We start from the raw sequence: 21459 nt of genomic DNA on the forward strand, positions 1-21459 counted from the left end.
AATGTCTCGACAAGGGCTACAAAAATACGCAATAAAAAATAGAAAATCCAATTTAAAAAATTCAAAGTGACCCTGACCCTAACGACGCTACCTGTGGTCAAACTGATAAGGTCAGTAAATAGATCTTTTTAAATACAACTTTTGTCTAAAACGTTTTGCCATATCTTCCACTTTTTTTGACATATTTAACCGTTCCGGGACTTCTGAGATATCCTGTATTTTCTGGCAAAATATAATTTTATAGAATTTAATTCTATACATATTATATACATAATTATATATAATATATAAAATAATTCTTTCTTAAATTACACAATCGATATATAGGCAACTAAGCTTTCGGCAACGTGGAGTTGTCGACGAGGTAGTGTCCCTCTACTTTCTCCCGTCATTTATAAAGTTCGACTCGTATCTGTTGCTCGTTCAGTTGTTCCCGTCAACACGTGTCGAAACATTACCTATATAGCAATTATCACTATCAAGATTACTTTACTTCAAGTAGTTTTCAACGCATACACAACACCCCTACTGCCTTCTAAGGTCGAACCGAGATTCAATCGTACGAGATTCAGTCTCCTTTACATTGATCAGAGACTAAAACAAAAAAAGTAAGTAATATTTTCTATGGGCATTTACATTTACAAACAATAAATGTAAGATTCCTGTGTTTCCAGCATAGAAACAAAAGTTAAACGATAAAATTGTACCAATTTTAATCTAATTTTAAGTTATCACATTTTACCTGCATTCTGGATGAGCTTTAAATTTTTGTTTTTATTCCCATATGTAAATTATAACTAAATTCTTGAAAAAATTATTGAACATTAAAAAATCTTGATTCTTTTAAAAGAAGTATTTCTCTGCCAAGTTAACGGAGTCAAATAAAAGTGACATTTGCTCGTACTAGAGGTCAAATTCCTAAATAATACATGTTAAGAATCATGATCAGAGTAATTAAAAATATAGTCTAGTATAATTACTGTTAATTACCTTTTAGCATAAATGTTATACGCTGCCGGGATACATAAACGATTTGGCTGAACCTTGTAAGTCTCCATATATGTATATACACATGCGAGGTGATTCCTCATTAGTCGATTTAATTGTTTACCTGTGATCAATAATTACGAAAGTATGTGGTCCAAAGCGTCAACTTTGGCTGTTTCCTGTATATACAAGTGCTTTAATTACAGCATCAAATTATGGCGCTACGATTCATTGAGAAATGAATCGAATCAAATCTTTGAAGTTAATGCGGATATCTAAGATTACTCTTGCGTGTGTGTTAATCCTGTACATTAGAAAAGACATTTTGAAGTAAGGTATATAATAATTGCAATTGTTTATTTTATATAATATAAAATTTAAAAATATTACATAATTACATATAATCTGGAAAATCATGTCGATGCGCATCGTTATGTGTATTGCAATAATATATCTTATAACAAAAATATGCAGTTTATTAATACACAATTAATAAAAATATACATATCACGTAAGTCTAAAACATTAAAAAACTTAAAATAAAAACTATGACATTTTCTTTGTCAGTAAATAATTAACGTCCAGGTAGCAGGATGACATCTAAAGACGTCTTAATGACGTTTTATTGACGTTAGAGATTGACGTCATTAAAACGTTATTAATACTTCATTTGACGTCGCCCTGCTACCTGGGCGTAAATTAAATTTTTAATTAATCTAATTGGCCAAATTTATTAAATTTACGATGTTTTAACCATGAATTTTTATACTTTTCAAGTGAATTAGAGTCATAGACTCCGTAATATCATAGACTCACAAAAAAATCTCAATAATCATAGCATTGTGCCTAAATACTATGTCACAAATCTAAAAGCTGAATTATAAAAAAGTAATATAAAAATCAAAATTAATATAAAATTGCAAGGCTTACATATTTTGTGCATTACATAAATGTAAAATTGGTAAGTGTAATAATATTAATGTCTCGAAATTATATTGTGGATGGAATTCATGTTGAGAAGCACGTCAAAACCATGGCACATGACAATGATAAACTAGTTAAAGTAAGCAAACAAAGATAACAAATGTTAATAGTTAAAGTTGTCGTAAATACAGTGCAAGAAATCGAAGAAAACAAAAGACTATGCAGCGTTAATTGCTCTATCGTGCTCAATCAAATTTTCAGTGTCTTTCTGTAGATTAATCGTGCAGTACTTCTTTATATTTCTTATTATACTTCTTAATGAAAAACATTTCAGCGATCTTTCTTTTAATTTTGACTTTCATATTGGTATATTACTTTGACTTACCTTTTAATAATTCAGTTTTTAGACTTATAGCGTCGTTTAGGCACAATGTCATAATTATTGAGACTTTTTGTGAGTTTATTATATTATGGAATCTATGACTATATAAGTCATACTTGAAAAAAACAAAAATTTATGTCAAAACGTCATGAATTGAATTTAATAAATTTGCCTAATTGCATCGATTAAAAATAACTTGCATAGAAAAGAATAAAAATTAAATTAAATTAATTAATTAAAATTAATTAATATTAAGTTAACTAATATTCACGTTTTGATACTGGATATCTCTGTTTGATTATTATAATTTATGTAACTTTTAATATGCGATGTTTTACAGTGAATTTTCACTTAATAAATTTTGAAGATGCACAAGCAACTCGTTAACATTTAACTGCAACTGTAGTTACTATGCATTTCCAGTGAAGTTACCTCACAGTTTTCTTGTTCGTTAAGTGTAAATTCCGCCGGTTCTTTCGTGCGTACGAGCATGATCGAATCATTTACTCGAAATTTACGGTATTTATTAGATGGTAACTGCAAGTTTAAAACTTATTAAATTACACGAGTTATACTTCTAACATTCGTTGATTTAAGATTCTCGTTTCCTTATTGCAGTAATATTATGTCATAACATCAGAAGTGAGAAATCATATTAATTTCTCTTCTTGTAATATTGTATATAAAAATTAATTAATTTTTGCGCTACGCTTTTTACGTCATAATTCAATGAAACTGCAGTATAAGAAAACAAGAGTTTTAAGTCGCTATATTTAATCGAAGCTTTATTTGGAATAGCTTATAATAAATTAGTATAATGTTGCACAGATTTAAAACAAAATCTTTTATCTAAATATACCTAATATATTCAGAGTATTATCTAAAAATGATATTTTTGAATTACTGAATAACTAATTTATCTTGCATGAAATTTGCATTTTTTTGTGCTTGATAGTTCAGCTAAAGTTTTTTTTACCGGGTAAGCATTCGCAACATACAATTACACCTATCCCACTAGAACTAGTACAGAAAGATGACAGTCACGAATAAACGTTGGTAACGAGAAAAATCTAATCGAAATCCGCGTCATTGTTACTCGCAACTGTACAATACAAAGCGTCGGCCTTCGACAATGGGGTATGAGTTGCCACAGATTGTGCAAATTGTTGCCAATAAATGGAGAAAACCTCCTTTACATGCGCGCGAAGGCTATAGTCGTAACCGGAAGGCAATCGCGCACAATCACGCCCTTGCTTCTGTGATTAAACTGTTTTTCACGCGACATTGATTCCGTGTGATATATACGCGAAATGAGATAGTAGCGTGAGAAACGTGACCTCGCGTGGCCCTTCCGAGGAGAGGATGCTTATGCATAAAAGCGATATCGAATATCGAGCATCGCTGATCCGAGATAAATTTTGCGAAAATATTTATAAAGGCGCTATACCCGAGACAACATCATTTTAAAATTAAATCTGAATCTTTATTAATCAGACATCTAATATTAACGTTAAAAATAGAAAACTGTAACTTCTGGACCTTTTGTAAATTTTTCGCTAGTAAATAATAGACTGCAACGTCATCTGTAATCTATTAAAGTCATCCTCCAAGGCTCAAAGAACCTAACATTCTGTATTGCATAAATTATGAAAATAATTTTACATTAAACAGATTCAAATTTTTCTCTTTAATGTACGAAAAATAGTTCTAGATATCGATATAACTTCAAAGATTTGCTTTGCTTATTAAGAATTGAACATGTGGCATGAGATAACTTAAGGAAGATTTCAATAAAACAATTATTATTGTAATTATTATTTTGATATTATTTCTTACTTCTAGATTGATTATGTATAACAAATGACGACAACAGTAACGTTATGTCTTTCAGATTGACCACGTCATAAGAAATTAATTGACTTTAGGTATATGATATCGCAAAGAGTGTTAAAAGTAAGGCAATACACGATTGCTGACTTCAATTGCTATTGTTACTGTTACGCTATTACGACACTAATTTCTGGTACCGTACGCGTAATCAAGCGTCACTTAGAACTTATACGAACGATTTTGTGCTGTCTCATAATGTGTCGCTATACATGCAGTACAAATATACCTCCGCGCGCGTAGAGGCATATTATTACGCATATTTTGTAATCGACATTGCGATATAAAAATATTCATTACAATATTATTGTAATTAGAAATGTAAAATAGATGCAATCGAGTCTCTATTTGCATAACATATATGTATATTAAATAATCAATCATCTTCCTTACTTTTTTGTCGGCATTTAAAGATTTGCGCAACAGCAATCAATTTATTAAGAAAACCAAAAGTATATCTTGCTTATTAAAATTAATTGCAAGTATGCAAAATATTATAAAAATTGTGTAATGTGGTTTACTTCCTAGAATTAAGTTATTTCAAGATAGTGATTAATTTTCTATGTACATACTGATTAGATTCTATCGGATTATATTATGCTTAGACACACACCAGCGCCGCACAGACTTCTTCTTTCTGTGACCAGCGCACATATATAAAATTATGATAACGGTACGTTAACTTTAGAGCAATTTAATAAAGTCACGTGCAGCAAAGGAAATATCTGACAATGAGATTAATCCACTAATTTATAGTTAATACTGTGCGTCATCACAGCGATAATGATTCGAAACGATGCATACGTATAATGTAGCGATGCGCCACGCATCTTTTTGTCGTTCGTATACGTCCGATCTTCACAAACTCCATTAACATTATACGCACATCTTGATGCATATATCACGTGAAAAAGGCATGTAAATTGCATTCGGGAAGTGAACCGCAAATGCGGTTAGATTTCCATGCATTAACGAGAAATTGAGTTGCAACGTCGCAATGTCAGTGAGATGGATGATCAACACAAGAAAACGTAAACACACAAGCCAGAAAATAAGACGTTCTTTCGCAGAACGTTATCTTTTCATGAATTTACTGCAGCTGTAAAAATTCCTAATGATAATCTATTAGGAAAAAAATTGAAATTTATATACTTGTGGCGTCTTGCACGAAAAAGATATATCGGAATATTCAACTTTATTCGGAAGAGTTGCGCGTGTAGTCTCAGAAACTGTTATCACCATGAAGATGAAAATAGTACCAAGGTAAACTAATAGCGTTCGTGTCATCTGCTTATTCATTCATAAATTCATTTTCTAATGCATAAGGGGCTATTTAGTAGAAACAATATATTCAACTGGCATTCTATAAAAGCAGCTGCTTAGCAAGCTTCGTAAAATAGTTTTAATTTGAGATCGTACCGTATGGAACTACAATATTGGTTTCCGCGTAAAATCTACGTTCAGTAACTCTGTAAAGGATACCCACCAGAAAAGCATTTTTAACAAATGTTTACGAATGCTTGTGAACATTTTGTTTAAATGTGTTTTTTCTGGATAAATGTTTGCAAACAACAGTTGGTGGTTACTCACCTTAATATTTTCACAATTTAATTAGGAATTTGAAATGAGTAGTGTCCTTAATTTTGTATGTGTAATAAATAATTTCACAATGATATCGTTTCGAAATATTATATCACGGATTTCTACGTAGGCATCCGGAAAAAGTTAAATTATAAATGCCAGTAATGATCAAATAATAAGTCTAATAATAATAATCGTATAATTAAATAACAAGAGCTTCTTGATAATAAAATTATAACAAAGTAAAAGACAAGTAAAGAGGAATTTTGTGAGTTCAACGCGGTTAACAATGTGTTAACGTTATATCGATCTTTAACAACTAATAAAATATATAATTATAAATCAGACGTTTTGGCTCCGCTTTGAGCCATTATCAGAGATGCGGTAACAATTAAATCAAAATGATTTCACGTTTTCCAAGAAACAAGAGAGTAATTTAAAACTTGAAGGTTTAAAAATGGCATAATTTTCGACGAGAAAGTAAAACTTGATTAATGATCATAATTTATGATATAATCGAAATTAAAGTGACAGTCATAACTTGAACAAAAAGAGAAGTGAAGTTACTTATTCACCAGCTCAAAAAACGTAAAACTAAGCATTGAAGTCAAATAATTGGAACAATTTCTTAAAGCATGGATACAAGAACATTGCCATTGTATGTCAGCCAAACAATAATTTGTAATGAAATCATACTTTTATCTTAAAAACACAGGTTATCTATCTATCTTTAAAGGCATTTTTATCTATCTAATAAATAAAAATTACAAAAAGAACCAAAACGTGCGATTTATAATTATGTATCTTTTATTAGTTGTTAAAGATTAAACGTCGTATAGCATTAACTTACATACCCTCAACCGCGTTGAACTCTCAAAGCCCCTGTTATTCGAATAAGTAATACAATTTCAAATATAATATTAAAAATTATCTTATCTATAAATACAATTTCATATTTTTATTTCAGAAACATGCGAAATCGAAATAATCTCTGGATTGTAGTCTTCCTCATTGCAGTGCTTTTGCAGAACAGTTTGTTAGCAATTGTAAACACCGAAGACTCCACGACAAAGAAACAGACTACTTCGTCGCACAGAGGTAATTATTACTTTTATCTCGAGCGCAGAAATGACATAAAATTTTTATACTAATTTAATAAAAATAAGTTCAAGTTTTAATATTGTTAAAATATTATGTATTTTTGTAATTACTTATATTACTACGAAGTGTGTACCTAACACGTAAAATGATCCAGATTTGAAAAAAATTCAATAAAAAGTAATTTCTTATAATGTATCAAAATAATAATTTATATTTTTATATAGAGTAAAATACTAACTTGTGCATCTTGAATAATTATAATAAATTATGCATTGTATGAAAAATTGTTACATGCAAGAGTTGCGTGATTTAGAAAGGATCATTTTTTATAAGTGGAGATGTTTTAAAGATTTGAAAGTCAACTTTATTTTTTTAAACCGAATGTTATATTTTTTATGTCGTGTAGTTAAAAAATATGTTGAATTCTGAGTAAAAGTGTATTATCATTTGTCGGCCCTAATCCTAATGGTGCGTGTCCACCTGCGAGTAAGAACTCTCGAGAGCAACAAGAGAGAAAGAGAGAGAGACTCAAGAGTCTTTCTCTCTCTCTCTTTCTTTTTGCTCTCGAGAGTTCTTACTCGCAGGTGGAGACGCACCATTATAGATAATGAGATACTCAAGATCTTTATGTTTATCAACATAAAAAGCATCTCAGCTTATTATTATTGTTATTACAATCGTCTATTCCTTAACATAGGTAACTGTTATTAACAGTGTGTCCGATAAAGTTAGGTGCCTCATCCTGTATTGTACACCTTTCGAAATGACAATTTAGTTAAAAAACAGACTACATTTATTTTATATTCATTTATTCAATTATTTTATTAAAACTTTCAGATACAATATATAACTAATGTGCTAAATAATATAGCTAACTGTATTAACTTGAAACCATAACAAAAAATTATGTCAAATGTTTTCTGACATAGAACCATGCAATTTACTTCTGGCATAAGATTATCACATATACTTTAATAATGGTTTTTCGTATAATTTACAATTGCTATCTTTAAGCATGCAACTTATCAGAAAAATTAATAACCCTAGCCTAAAATTAATAACTTTGTTAGACTTGATAAACAAAACTATTTGTCATGATATCAATACTGGTCCAGTTAGCAAACTGCACTTTCATCTTGACATGCTTTTCTTGTGATTGATCCGTTGAAGGTATTTAGTACTTTGCGTCAATTATTATGAAAGTTTACGGAGAATGTTACATGATCTAGTTGTAATATGTTCGTTTTCTCTAACAGTATAATAACAAGATCAATAATCGTGACGGTCGACACGGGCAGAGAAACTGTTACCGCGGCGTATACATGCGTTGCACGTTCTTTGTGTAACAGGTGGGAGTTAATGGCAAGAAATAGCTCGTGAGATAGAAAATGCACGCGTGCGCACTGCTGAAAGGCACGTTACGTTTTCGAGAGAAGGTCTGGTGGCGATGCAAAATCGGGCAAATGAAAGGTTACTTGGAGCAATCAAGGATTCTCCATCTACGCGGAACTATCTAGCCGCGAAATGCATTCACGTGAAATTACATGCGCAAACTGGCTATGCAAAATGGCTTCAACATGTTTTGGACCACTTCTGCGACGTGCGTGTTACATTAACGTAAAAGTACCTATATTAAACATTGTACAGAAATAAAATTTAAATTTTAAAAAATTGAAAGTACTATTCTTCTGTTTCTTAATATGGAAGACTTACAATTAGATGATTTTTCTTTAAAACTCACATCAGCGCGTTGCGTCCATATGTGGTTCAACGACTAGGTATATTTGGTAAACAGCATTCGAAACACATTGCACCGTGTGTGCCAAGAAATTATCGAATCGTGACGGTACAGCCTGTCGCTAGTATAACATTTAAACGGTGAACCAAATGTTGCGAAAAATTATCCCGTTACTCAATGTTCTGCGATCGCACATAGCTCACGATTCATTAATGTCGTCGATTTATCAAAAAGAGAATCATTTCCGGGAGGGAAGTTCTCTCGACGCAAGAATGCATCAAGAGATCTCCAATCGAGTAATTTAACAAAACGCGACGTTCTTGTAAATTAAACATTTATCCCAATGATTCATTATGCACGACGGCACGAACCGATTATATCTGTCGTCGACGTAACATTTAACGTTTACGGTCGTAAATGGTGAAAGGTTCTCCCGCGCTCGCGGATCTGTTTAAATCACGAGTCTACCGGTTTTATTGATAAATCTACATTAATCGTCTCAACAGCAGCGATCGCTGCCGTATTCAACAGCAAATACGATAAACGAAAGGATATCTTGCTTAGCATCGAGTGCGGTATATCTATACAAAGGGGAAGATAAATGTCTTCTATTGTGAATAAAATACTTGATCGTCTTGCGTGGGAAAATTTTAGAGGAGTTACTTTTGGCGAAACGATTGCTAACATTATGAAATCTAAAGACGATCGTTTATAAAACTATTGAAAGTAAATCAAGGTTCTTTAATATCGCCGAGAAATTGAAAACTTAAGTAAGCTGATTGCAACTATTATTAATAGGGCATATTTCCTGTTTTACACATATGCTATATTCTTTTACACATAAAATTTACATCTGCACATATATGATCTGTTTAAAAGAGCAAGAAAGGAAACTTCCGGATTTAGAAGGATCGGAAACTTCGTATTACAACGTGTTTAAGGTTCAAAATCATTTCTCTGGTTCCTATCGCCCGTCTGTCTATCATTCTCCAAATCCGACGTTTTCATACTTTCCATCTTCGCTGGACTTCTCAAATTCCAAGTAAGTCAATAAATAATGTAAATGTAAAAACAAGAAATGTACAAAAAAATTAGGTTTAAGTGCAAGATAATAGCATATTATCCCTCTCTACAACGAATATATATTATAACTTTAAAGTCACATACTCATACACTGAGAAAAAAAATTGTTAATCTCAAGAAATATTTAGTCCGATACGTTCAACTAAACATTTTAGTTAGTTAACTAAATATTAGTTGTTTCAACAATTTATTTCGTTTCTTTATAATCAATAATTAATTAATTCAACTAATGTTTAGTTAACTAACTAAAATGTTTAGTTGAACGTATCGAACTAAATATTTCTTAAGATTGACACATTTTTTTTCTCAGTGTACATATGTATTTTTCAGTTTTATTTCATTTTTTGCTGCAATTTAGCTTAGCATCTTATTGTTCTACCACACTTTCGAAATCAAAGAGTTTGTTTATCACAATTTACAGTTTTTGCTTTTTATACTAGAGTGATTATAAAAAAAAATTTTAAATTCTAAATTAATTGTTAGTTTTATTCGAAGGTTAATGTTTGCTAGTTTCACGTTATATAATTTTTTTGACAAAAAAATTGGGTTATAGAGAGCTAATAAAGCTTATATAAAGAACTATATTTTGTGTCATTACATGTGTAATAAAAAAAATTTGTCTTACTTACTGTTTTATTTGTTCAAGCTTTCCTTTCATTTCTGGTCAAAATACGAGCAACGATGTTCATCAACAAATTAAGTGCGGCGACACTTTTCCCAAAGTTTGTCAGCAATCGCGATATCGAAGTTATGACGGTTCTTGCAATAATCTTCGAAATCCTACTTGGGGTCTGGCCAATACAAGATATGGAAGACTCATACGTCCGCGTTACAGCGATGGTAAATAATCGTATTTTATTTGATCATATAATTAATCCCATTTCTAATAATGTTTCTTTTATCGTTAAGCATGCAAATATCAAATTTTTAATAACACTCGTAAAAAAGTACACAACAATGATTCATAAATGTTAAATGTCTTTTTAAATTTATTTTAAATTCTAAAGTGAAAAAGACTAGAAGTTTACAACAAAGAGATTTGCAACATATTAATTATTTTGGTGAAAGTAATAGCTACATAAAAAAATTACATTGTATCTTTATTCAACAAACTGTAAAAATTTTAAGTGATAAAGAAAGGCTTAGATCAGTGATATCAGATAATATCGATTTGTTGCGTCAATGGTATTTCGTTCTAAATTTTGTTACGGTCAGCTTGGCACAAGCGATAAACAAGTGGTTTCTAATTGCGAAAAAGATTTCGAGGCCTACTTATTTGCTTACTCATGTGATTTTTGTTACCACACCGAAGTACAAACACCATATTGGAACATGATTTATGTATCGCCTAATATACAAATTAATTTAATTGATAATGTAGAAATTCTGATAAAATTTTATAATTAATACACATATGTGTGGATATAATATTTTCTGTATACAGAGAGGGATCTAAGAAAGTGTTTCGAGATTTCTACAAATTTTATATATATAATTCTTCATCTACAATATAATTTCCTTAAAATTATTACCTTTGACGAAATGTCTTTCCGTATTATAAAAGGAATTAAAGTGTTACAAAAAATAGTTTTTCAGATAATTTAGAAAGTTCTTTAATTTAGAAATTCTTCAGATAATTTGGAAAGTTGTAGTTATGACATTGTTCTCCAAAAAAAATTTCATCATAGCGTTACCATATATTATATTACATCCACCACATTACGAAGCAACCGATAAATACTGGTCTCATTTTTTACAAAAAATTTATTTCAATTGCAAAATAGATTTCACCGAAAGATTTCGTCAATAAATTTTAACGATAAACATAAATAGGAATATACAAATCGGCATTTCAATTTATAGATCTATAAATCGAAATGCGCGTTTGTATATTCCTATTTATGTTAATTGTTAAAATTTATTGGTCGATTTTGCACGAGTCGAACCGTAATATGATGAAACTATGTAAAACTAGTTTAGACTTAATTTCCGACATTTTCAAATCTAGTGCGAAATATATTCGTTATGTATACATAACTTTTTAATATATCTATAATATAATGAAAATAACATGTGAACTTTCTAAAATTTGATAATCGCGTCGACTATCAAGTTGTAGAATACCTTTTTTTAGTCGATAAATATCGATATTTTTTCGCAGACTATCTTTGCAGCAAAATTTGATAATTTTTGAATCCTTTGTCTCTTTTAAAATTTGTTTAACACAGGAATTCGAGCACCGTCGGGATCGATCATTGGAACAGATTTGCCGTTGGCTCGGACCGTCAGTTACACCATGTTCCCGAACAGCGATGTCGACGACGTAGTATGGACTCTGTTAGCGATGCAATACGGACAGGTCATAACGCACGACATGGGTTTGATCGATGGCACGACTCAATCGAGTACGTTTTGCACTTCTTGTTACATGCCAATGCTATGTGTCACTCGTCAGTGATGATGAGTGACCACTTTGAATCTCGATAATTTATCTTTCCACGACCGTATTATAATCGTAGAATCGCACAGCACACAATGTTGCACGTTTGACGGTCAGATAGCACCAGACTTGGCGACGATGCCCCAATGTTTCCCGATACTGATACCTGATGACGATCCGGTGTATAGCGTGTCCTCCATACGGTGCCTGAACTTTGTCCGTAGTACGACCGACCTTGATCGTAGATGTTTGTCTCCGTACAAGTCACACACGGCGGAACAGGTTTCACATTTACATCTCGTTCATTCATTTATGATTTATTTGTCATTCATTATTCATCATACGCGAGTGTGATAATGAGAAAATTAAAATGCGTCAGATCGTTACATTAAGCGACAGTAGACAGTTGGAAACTTGCGATACCGTGTTATTCTCGTCATTTTTATTCACTTATTTATATTTTTAAACTAGATGAGTATTGTTTGTTATATTTTAATTTCATAAACTTTATTTATCTCTAATAGTTTTCATCTATTCGCAGGGTACATGAGCGATCAATTACTAAATCTTTAACGCTTTATGTTTAGTTATAACTTGCATGGATAGGTTTTCGGAAGATTAATTAATTCGCAGTTGACATATATGCAATATTTTCCAGATAAATATAGTCACTCACTATCTGGACCTCTCACTCGTTTATGGATCGAGCGATGAAGTTGCCGCTAGTTTACGGGCCGGTTTCGGCGGTCGTCTGAATGTGGAATTGAAGCATAACAGAGAATTTCCACCATCGGCACCTAACAAAACTGCTATATGCGATACAGTATATGAATTCGAGCCATGCTATGCTGCCGGTGAGAATAAACATGCGTTTTACATGTAGCTGAATATGTAGTTTGGAGCGTTATTGGAGCAAAAATTAAAAATTTGTCCTAATTAAAAATGATGACAGAAAGAAATATACTTATATGAAAAAGATTAAAATTATAACAAAGAAGTCATTTTAATATTAATAAACAAATAACAAAATATACGGGTGCGAGGACAATCTCTAAAATTCCCTACTGTAAAAATAAAATAGTTTATTGATAGTCGAGATCCAGAATAAGTGCTGTGTGTCTAATCCGAAGTATCCACGGCTACTTGCATATGTAAAATGTAAAATTCTTAACAATTATTTCTGCGTTTTGTGCCAAAATGTACAAGTGCGAGGACAATCTTTAAGATCCATTATGTTGGAAAACAAATAGTTTGTTAACGATCGATCCGTTTCCGAAAATAATTTAAAGTATCCGTGCGTTTTTTGTTATAATTTTATTGTCTTTATTTTCCGCGAGCGTTCCAAACCCCAAGTACATATACGTTTGCCCGCTTTGTGTTTTTTTGCAAAATTCAATTTGCGAGCGTAAAATACATTATTTCTGAAAGAAAATTGTACGTATTGAGAAATAATAATAATTTTTTTTTAGGTGATATGCGAGCTAATCAAAATACACAGTTGACGATCTTACATATTATGCTGCTCAGGGAACATAATCGCATTGCTGATTATCTAGCGCGTTTGAATCCCCACTGGATTGACGAAACAATATTTCAAGAAACGCGCCGGATTGTTATCGCCGAACATCAGTACATCACGTATTACGAATGGCTGCCAATCTTCTTAGGTTCGAACTATAACGATAGTATAATAAGTAGATACAATATAAGTAGATAGATGCTTATACTGTGGTTATATATTTATTCTATTTAGCTGAACTTCTTGCACAGTTCATTTTTTCGCTTTTTCTCTCCAACGTGGAAAGAAAAAAAGAAAAGATAAATCGTGCAAGAAGTTGAACTAAAACAAACAGGCCTTATTATGTATCGATCGATAGTCGATAATTCGAACATACCGACCCTCAAAATGTAAGCTTCGTTTATTTTGAAAGTAATACAAATCCGATTTAAAAATACCAAATAGAAATTTCAACCTTTTTGCAATAGTTATACACTTTTGCTATTTAGGTCGGAACATTAATAATTAATGTATATTGCAGGTACGAGCCAAGTCTATGCTAACCAAATTACTTACAATACTCAGAATTTCGTGAATGATTATGACGAAACAATCAACGGGAACGTGCTAAACGAACACTCGAATGCAGCCTTCAGATATTTTCATTCAAATATAGCTGGTTTACTTAAGTAAGTATTTAACAACTTTTGTTAATACGTCTCGATATTATTTTCAATACGCTGACTATATATTAACTCTCACCGCCCACCTACTTTAGAATTTCATATAACCCAGTTACCAGTAAGATCATTTTTTATTATAATTGCTTATTTTATATTGAAAAAAGGAGTTTTTGATATAAATAATGAATTTTTAATATATAAACTTTTTATGTATTAATAACAAAAGTAACATAAAATAAAAATATTGCTATGAAAATAATTACTCGGAATAATTCTTTCATAAAATAGAAAATATCGCCACTTTAGATACATAGGGTCAAAAAAGATCCTAGATGGGTGGTGAGGGTTAAACATATAAATCGTGTCAGTTATATGTAAATTATAGTGATACAATGTCGCCTAGTTTTGTACGATTTCGCAAGTCAAATTTTCGAATAAAAATATCACTCTTCAAAGTTATCTTTTATTTGTTCTGACGTTAAAAGGCCTGTTCTTTTTAGCTGAACTTCTTACATGATTCATCTTCGCTCATTTTCTTTTCACGAGAGAAAAAGAGAAAAGACGAACCGTGCAGGAAGTTTATTATTAATCTTCTTATGATATGAGAACAACCGTGCGATCAAATTGTCAGTGGCAGTTACATATGTCAAACATGAACGATGAAGCACTCATGATATAAATTTTATCGTGAACTTTATTATTAAAATAACAAATTTTATTTGTCAGCTTAGTGTTGGAAGATCGATCCTCCTTCGCTGCTCTGAGATTGAGCGATCACTTTAACAGACCTGGCATTATAGAGAAGGGCAACAATCTAGATGATTTGACAAGGGGTTTCACATATCAACCACTAAAAAATACCGATGTATTTTTCGATAAAGAGGTATCTATAGGTCGAAAAATCAAATTCAAAGTAAAAATAAAACAATTGTCAACAGAGACAAAGACAAAGGAAAGAAGTCACCCTGATTAGGGCATTTAATAAAATAAGGTTTCTGTAACAATAGTCGCTTGTAGATTACACAGTTCTTGTTCAGAAGAGGAAAGATCCTCGGGTCTGACCTAAGAGCGATAGACATCCAAAGGGATCGCGATCATGGGCTCGCTTCATACAATGATTATCGCGAATATTGCGGACTATCACGAGCGAGAACTTTCAATGATTTTGCTGACTATATATCTCTTTCGGTGAGTAAAACAAATATCTCTACACAGATGCATCTTCAATTAAAAATGAACTTAAAAATTGTAGGATATACAAAAACTCGCCACGTTGTACATTAGTCCAGATGACGTCGAGCTAACTGTCGGTGGATCCTTGGAGAATCATGTTAACGGAGCGCTAGCTGGACCGACATTCTTGTGCATTATGTTAAGACAGTTTAAACAAACGCGAATCGGTGATCGTTACTGGTTCGAAACGGAAGACTCGAAAATAGCATTTACTATAGGTACAATAAATATCATTATTACGATATTGATTGCGAGTGAGTCCAATAAATGTGTCCGATCGGGAAATATTGTCATGTCCGATTGTTAATGTGCGCAATCGGGACAATCCCGATCGTATATGTATATATAATATAAACATTTTATATGTGTTTCATATCCAGAACAATTGAATGAATTACGGAAGTCAAGTATATCGCGACTACTCTGCGACAACGGAGACAATATTCAGCATGTGCAAAGATCAGGATTTCAACAAATCTCCGAATTGTAAGTTTAGTTGGTTGTGTAAGTTTAATTGCTGTCTCATTTTTGTCGTTTAGTTTGAATCAAGGTATGTGAAAGAGAGAAACGTTTTTTAATTACGTAAATTTCAGAAATCCGCTTAGAAGATGCGACGAGCTCCCGCAGGTAGATCTCTCTCTCTGGGAGGATTATGCTCCAGAGAGCCATGGTCATACATATCGTACTACACCGTTATACAAGAAGAGATGAGCCTCTCTTCCTACCCCACAACTATAGAGATACCGGAGAAAACATTCTTTGGTGAGAAAATACTTTGGTGAATAGGAGCAAAAATCACATTTGATTCAATTTGAATGGCTAATATTTCATGTGTCGTACAACAAATTTTTTAAGCATGTTAATTGGCTGCAGGATAATAGTTATTTGTGTAACAAGTGCGGGAAGTTGAGAATTGGACACGAGTGCGGTCAATAAGTAGGGTCACATCGAAGTCAAATTGTGTAATTATGGTTTACAGCAAATGCTCAAATGTACTACCATTCTGTTGGATACATAATTGCAACCCAATAACTTTCAAGCCTTGTAACTCGAAAAGTACTTCATGAAAAAATACTCAAATATAGGGTTTTGAAAAGCTCTTTAGGTAAGCTACAAGAACATGTAATAAAAAATAAAGAGTTCCATTTAAAAAAACAAAGTTGAACTCCATATGACCTCGGCACGTTCACTCAAGGTCAAACCAATGACACCATCTTATGTCCCCCTTCGAACCAAACAAATTTGTCTGAAACGTTTTTCCGTATCTTTCATATTTTTCGAGATATTTGCCTGGGGCGATTAAAATGAAACACCCGGTATATGTATATACATATATATACATATATATATACATAAATACGCAAGCGGAACACAATACAAAATTGATATGCATCGTACGTATATCTATAAATATGATAAGTTATTTGTTCGTATAGCTGCATCTTTGATATAACTGTTATAAGAAGTGACTATTAAATGCGCTTATATACGTTATATTTTGTATGAAAACACTACAAAATGCCTTTGTGTATTGCTTTTGTAATTGGCACATGTTTCTACTGGAATACATAATATTATAATCTCATCTCGTCGCTGAAAAAGCATTGTCAGGACTTCTTCCGAGCCGTGCTTTAATACTATTCAGACAATCAAATTTGTCCCATTCAGTACTCTTTGTTTGTCAGATGCTGATGGCTTAGAACATACAGCCATTTTATTATGCAGATCCTTAATGCATTCCGGTACTACAACAAAGTCTTCGAGCAATGATCGTCTAAATAGTTTCTTAGCTTGTAGTAGTTGTTGCTCGGTCACAGTTCTGTCATCCAAGTGTACCAAGTGCGGGAACCAAGATAGCACGTACAACCTGTTTAGAAGTTTAACGCAATAGTTGCGACAAATAATCAAATAAGAGAAATTATTTTTCTATGATCTAATATGAAATTAAAGGAAATATCTTCTCATACCTATATCGAATATAATCACAGAAATCTCCACCGTTAAGGTAACTAGGTGCCGCTTCGTTTCCCATAAGAGACAAGTATTTAAGGTTCGGTACGCTTCTATGGAGATTCTTGATAAAGGGATATAGATTTTTTATACAGTTATGATTCAACCAAAGAAGCTCGAGGTTTGGTATATTTGGAAATACAGTGATATCATCTATTTTATTGTGATCCAAATTGACAGACCTTAAATTGTCGAACTCTGATAAAAACTGCAAGTTTCTGAAATGCCAAAGCAATTCGTTTTAACTTTACTAAATGTATTATCATGTAACAAATATAGCTTTGTCTCTTTCACAAATCTTACTGTCACTAATGTCAGATATTTACTTACCTACTAAACATGTTGTTACTGATATCTAAATGTTGTATAGTAAGACTGTAATCTTGTATGATGTTATATGGCATGGTGAAAAGATCTTCGTACGCAAGTGACAAAGAATCAACTTGGTTCTTAGATAAATCATCCGGGGTCGATGATTGTCGAAAATGTTTATCCGCAAATACTAACGCTCCCAGACAAGTCATGGCATATTCTTCTGTCTCTTCTACTTCCAGAGAATAGTTTTCCTCATTATTAGCACCCAACCTGCAAAACACAAGCTTAATATAATAGCATTATATAAAAGAACAGCAAGCAAATAACAGAAAATGTACAAAGGAAGACTATCACACATATTAAATGTAGATACTATATATATATGACACTTCGAAAAATCTACTTTAAATTACATCCTACTCAAGTGCATTACTGTAATCTCTGTCTTTTTTTATAATTTAAATATGAATTACTAATCAAATCATTTTATAAATTATATATAGAATATAAATATACATAATTTTATATTTTATATATATTTATAAACAACTATCTAATATACTAATAATCCAAATTTAGTTAAATTAATATATATAATAGGTTTATTATATAATATTGTTCAATATATAAAAACTGAATTTTACAAGTATTTAAGTCTTGTAATTGAAAGAAAATTACTGACTATAAAAACTGAACTTTACAGTATTCAATTCTTTTAACCCAAAAAGAATAACACATTGACCATAATTAACAATTAATTGCACAAGAATTTATGCTATTGGATAGCACTGATAACGGAACAAAGATAACAAACTGCACAAACATAAGCAGCAAACAAGCAGCATCCTACTCACATTACTCTTATTTTAACTGCACCTTTACGATGAGCTAGCCTGATAGAAAGATCAAAGTATTCCACGCTTCTCACTTATCGATAAACCTGAAGTAAACATCTAATTCCGACGATGGGATAATCGCGCGAATAGATGTAACTACGTCCAAAGAGAAAAATTTATTTTTAAATAAAACAAATTATCATACTCATAACGACTTGGAATACGACATAACTCGCACTGGGGATCAACTTGATCAGGTGAAGTTATCGCATACTGGATTGAAATATGATAAGATATGAGAAAAAGAGAGAGATGGGCTTCTCAGAAGCATCGCGAGAATACCCGGGACCCGTGAATACGCGAAATCGGTGTGACTTGAACGATAGAAAGAGATTAGGGTATTAGAGGTTATATAAGTACACGTGTTCACCAAAAGATATGTTGGGATGATGCGCGATATACATTTGGAAACTTGAGAACAAACGGGAGATAAGTAACTTATTGACGTAAACAATTTCCATCAAAATAGCTCACTAATCCGTCATAGTTATTAACATTCAAATGAAATTTTTTTTAGACGTCACTTAACTAATTTCTGTGCCCGTGTTTTGTTTTCTTAAATAATTCATCACGCAATGGACTCACTGTGTTACACACTCCTCAAATCGAACTGACGTTCGAATTATTCGCTGAATTTTCCTACATTATCTTGTTTTCGAATCTTCCCACCGAAATGGATAAGGAACTCTCCCACGACTCGTTTTACGCAGACAAGATGGAGCCACCACAAAGAGCACCATGAAAAAAGATTGAAAAGAATTAAAACGGGATTGCCAGGAATTCCATTTTGTCCAAAAAAGGGATTGAAATAGTTTCCATTGAATTCCATTGAATTCAATACGGAAATTTTTAATTCCTAGTTTGGCATTCAATGGTATTCATTTCGTTAACGGAATCAATGGTATTCAATGGAATTCATGACGAAACTTTCCAATCCCTAACTTGGCATTCAGTGGTATTCATTTCGTTACGTTTTTGTGTCGGAATTGGATGGGATTCAAAAAAGACAAATTCTTTCCAAAATAAGGAATTCTATGATATTGAAACTATTTCAATCCCTTTTTTGGACAAAATGGAATTCGGAAAGTCCTTAATTGAATTCCTGGCAATCCCGTTTTAATTCTTTTCAATCTTTTTTCGTTTGCTGGGATATATTATGTGACACGTCACAACCATCGACATATAAGTATGGACTGCGCGATCACTACATAAAAGCCTTCAAAAAGTGTCCGGAGAATTAGACAAAGAGGGAACAAGGTAAAGGCAATTGCTCTCTTTTTCTAATGCTTCTATTGGTCGCTTTTATCCCCACCCAGAGGATGTAAGAAACGTATTGCAAAGATGATGAACCCATTTCTTCGTTTTATAAAGAGTGTGTTTATCGTCAATTGACGTCGTACATTAATTCTGAAAAAAACATTCTTTATATAGTGTTCACGTGTTTCATCTGCAAAAAGAGATCAGACAAATCGCAAGATTTGTCGTTTCATCGGTGAGTATATAATAATAGTTTGTAACTACAAATATTATTAGATTAAACAATTATTAGATTAGGTTATGTATCACGCATGTGACACTTTTGTGAATTTTGGGTTATTTTTTTATTGTAGATTTCCGTCAAACTCTATCGCTCGACAACAATGGCTAGATATTATCGGAAAATCGGAAGAAGTCATAGGAAAAGCAACAACCATTTGTTCGAGACATTTTGACACTGAATGTTTTCGTTATGGGCTAGTCAATGGAAGAAGGTTTCTGAAACCAGGGACTAAACCAACTATAAATCTTGGTATAAGTGCTCCAATAAATATTCTGAACACGACAGAATTTTCTTCTATACAAACCAGTAATATCCCAACCAATGAACCAGCATTGCGATCAAGTATTGAAGAGTTAGCCACATCAAATAAGTAAGTATATTATGTATTTTATTTTAAGTTTTTGAATATTTTTGTTTATGTAGTATTAGAGTTAAATAATATATGATTTTGTAAATATGTATGTATAATGTTTTATAGGCGGAAACAAGAACCACCACTGACTGAAGTTATTGCTGCAAAAAAGATTCGACTAACTGATCTTACATGAGAAGAACTTTCCGAGTCATCAATGCGAGGAAAAGCTTTGTGGAACGCTGCAAAACAAGAGCTATTAAATAAAGAAAAAAAGATTGAGTGCTTACAGCGTAAAGTTCGACGGTTGAAACAGAAGGTTTCGAGCTTGAAATTGTTGACAAAACATTTATTTAAGAATAATTTAATAATGGAAGATGAATTAAAACTCTTACACGTAAGTGATATAGAGGATGTTAATGAACGCAATGAATAAATTAGTACATTAATTATATAAATATGAGATATAAATATGAGAATAATCAATGTCGGTCTTGCAGTAATCTGCGGCAGATCTTGGTGCCTAATAATAATTATTGAATTTTACAATCTCCTGCTCATGTGAACTGCGTCACATATTCGTCGATCTTCAATTATTGTGATTAATTATTAGATTATATTAGATTAGATTTTGTAAATGTACATACTGTAAGTTTATTATTTTCATTTTTCTTAAATAAACACAGCAAATAAATTAGTAAATTAATCATCGAATTTAATAAATCTTCGCTTATGTCGTAATTATACATACAGCAATTGTAATTTTATTTAAAATACTAATATCAAATTTTATTTCATTTTATTAAAAA

General features: G+C 31.9%; 3 protein-coding genes across 12 annotated transcripts; 2 read left to right on the forward strand and 1 right to left on the reverse strand.

Annotated features, from left to right (window-relative positions):
• Positions 1 to 334: 334 nt before the first annotated feature.
• Positions 335 to 17122, forward strand: LOC112462210 (peroxidase-like). 7 transcript variants are annotated; one of them, XM_025027893.1, is made up of 15 exons: positions 385 to 608; positions 998 to 1046; positions 6729 to 6859; positions 9480 to 9642; positions 10330 to 10523; positions 11912 to 12088; positions 12203 to 12405; positions 12782 to 12977; positions 13593 to 13790; positions 14163 to 14310; positions 15031 to 15187; positions 15322 to 15492; positions 15557 to 15755; positions 15918 to 16023; positions 16131 to 17122. In XM_025027893.1, the coding sequence occupies exons 3-15, from the start codon at positions 6733 to 6735 to the stop codon at positions 16246 to 16248; spliced, it is 2157 nt and encodes a 718-aa protein (XP_024883661.1). In that variant the 5' UTR covers positions 385 to 608; positions 998 to 1046; positions 6729 to 6732; the 3' UTR covers positions 16249 to 17122. The 7 variants fall into 7 exon arrangements, 6 of the variants coding, with proteins under 6 accessions (XP_024883651.1, XP_024883661.1, XP_024883637.1 ...); XR_003041637.1 differs by lacking the exons at positions 385 to 608; positions 998 to 1046 and adding an exon at positions 5594 to 5754 and having other exon boundaries at positions 16131 to 16299; positions 16517 to 17122; XM_025027883.1 differs by lacking the exon at positions 998 to 1046 and having other exon boundaries at positions 335 to 608.
• On the reverse strand, positions 17057 to 19547 carry LOC112462242 (leucine-rich melanocyte differentiation-associated protein-like). Of its 4 annotated transcripts, XM_025027912.1 has the most exons (5): positions 19344 to 19547; positions 18717 to 18854; positions 17878 to 18132; positions 17505 to 17765; positions 17057 to 17404 (listed from the first exon to the last, which is right to left on the reverse strand). In XM_025027912.1, coding segments are annotated over exons 2-5 (744 nt in total). In that variant the 5' UTR covers positions 18719 to 18854; positions 19344 to 19547; the 3' UTR covers positions 17057 to 17178. The 4 variants fall into 4 exon arrangements, with proteins under 4 accessions (XP_024883680.1, XP_024883687.1, XP_024883695.1 ...); XM_025027919.1 differs by lacking the exon at positions 18717 to 18854 and having other exon boundaries at positions 19344 to 19545; XM_025027927.1 differs by lacking the exon at positions 18717 to 18854 and having other exon boundaries at positions 19288 to 19545.
• LOC112462340 lies at positions 19011 to 21331 on the forward strand. The gene is made up of 4 exons (XM_025028066.1): positions 19011 to 19068; positions 20100 to 20250; positions 20369 to 20668; positions 20777 to 21331. Exons 1-4 carry the CDS (start codon positions 19011 to 19013, stop codon positions 20844 to 20846), a joined length of 579 nt encoding a protein of 192 aa, XP_024883834.1. The 3' UTR covers positions 20847 to 21331.
• Positions 21332 to 21459: the final 128 nt, after the last annotated feature.

The sequence above is a fragment of the Temnothorax curvispinosus genome, unplaced genomic scaffold, assembly GCF_003070985.1.
Source record: "Temnothorax curvispinosus isolate PA1 unplaced genomic scaffold, ASM307098v1 QBEX01001321.1, whole genome shotgun sequence".
NCBI lineage: Eukaryota > Metazoa > Arthropoda > Insecta > Hymenoptera > Formicidae > Temnothorax > Temnothorax curvispinosus.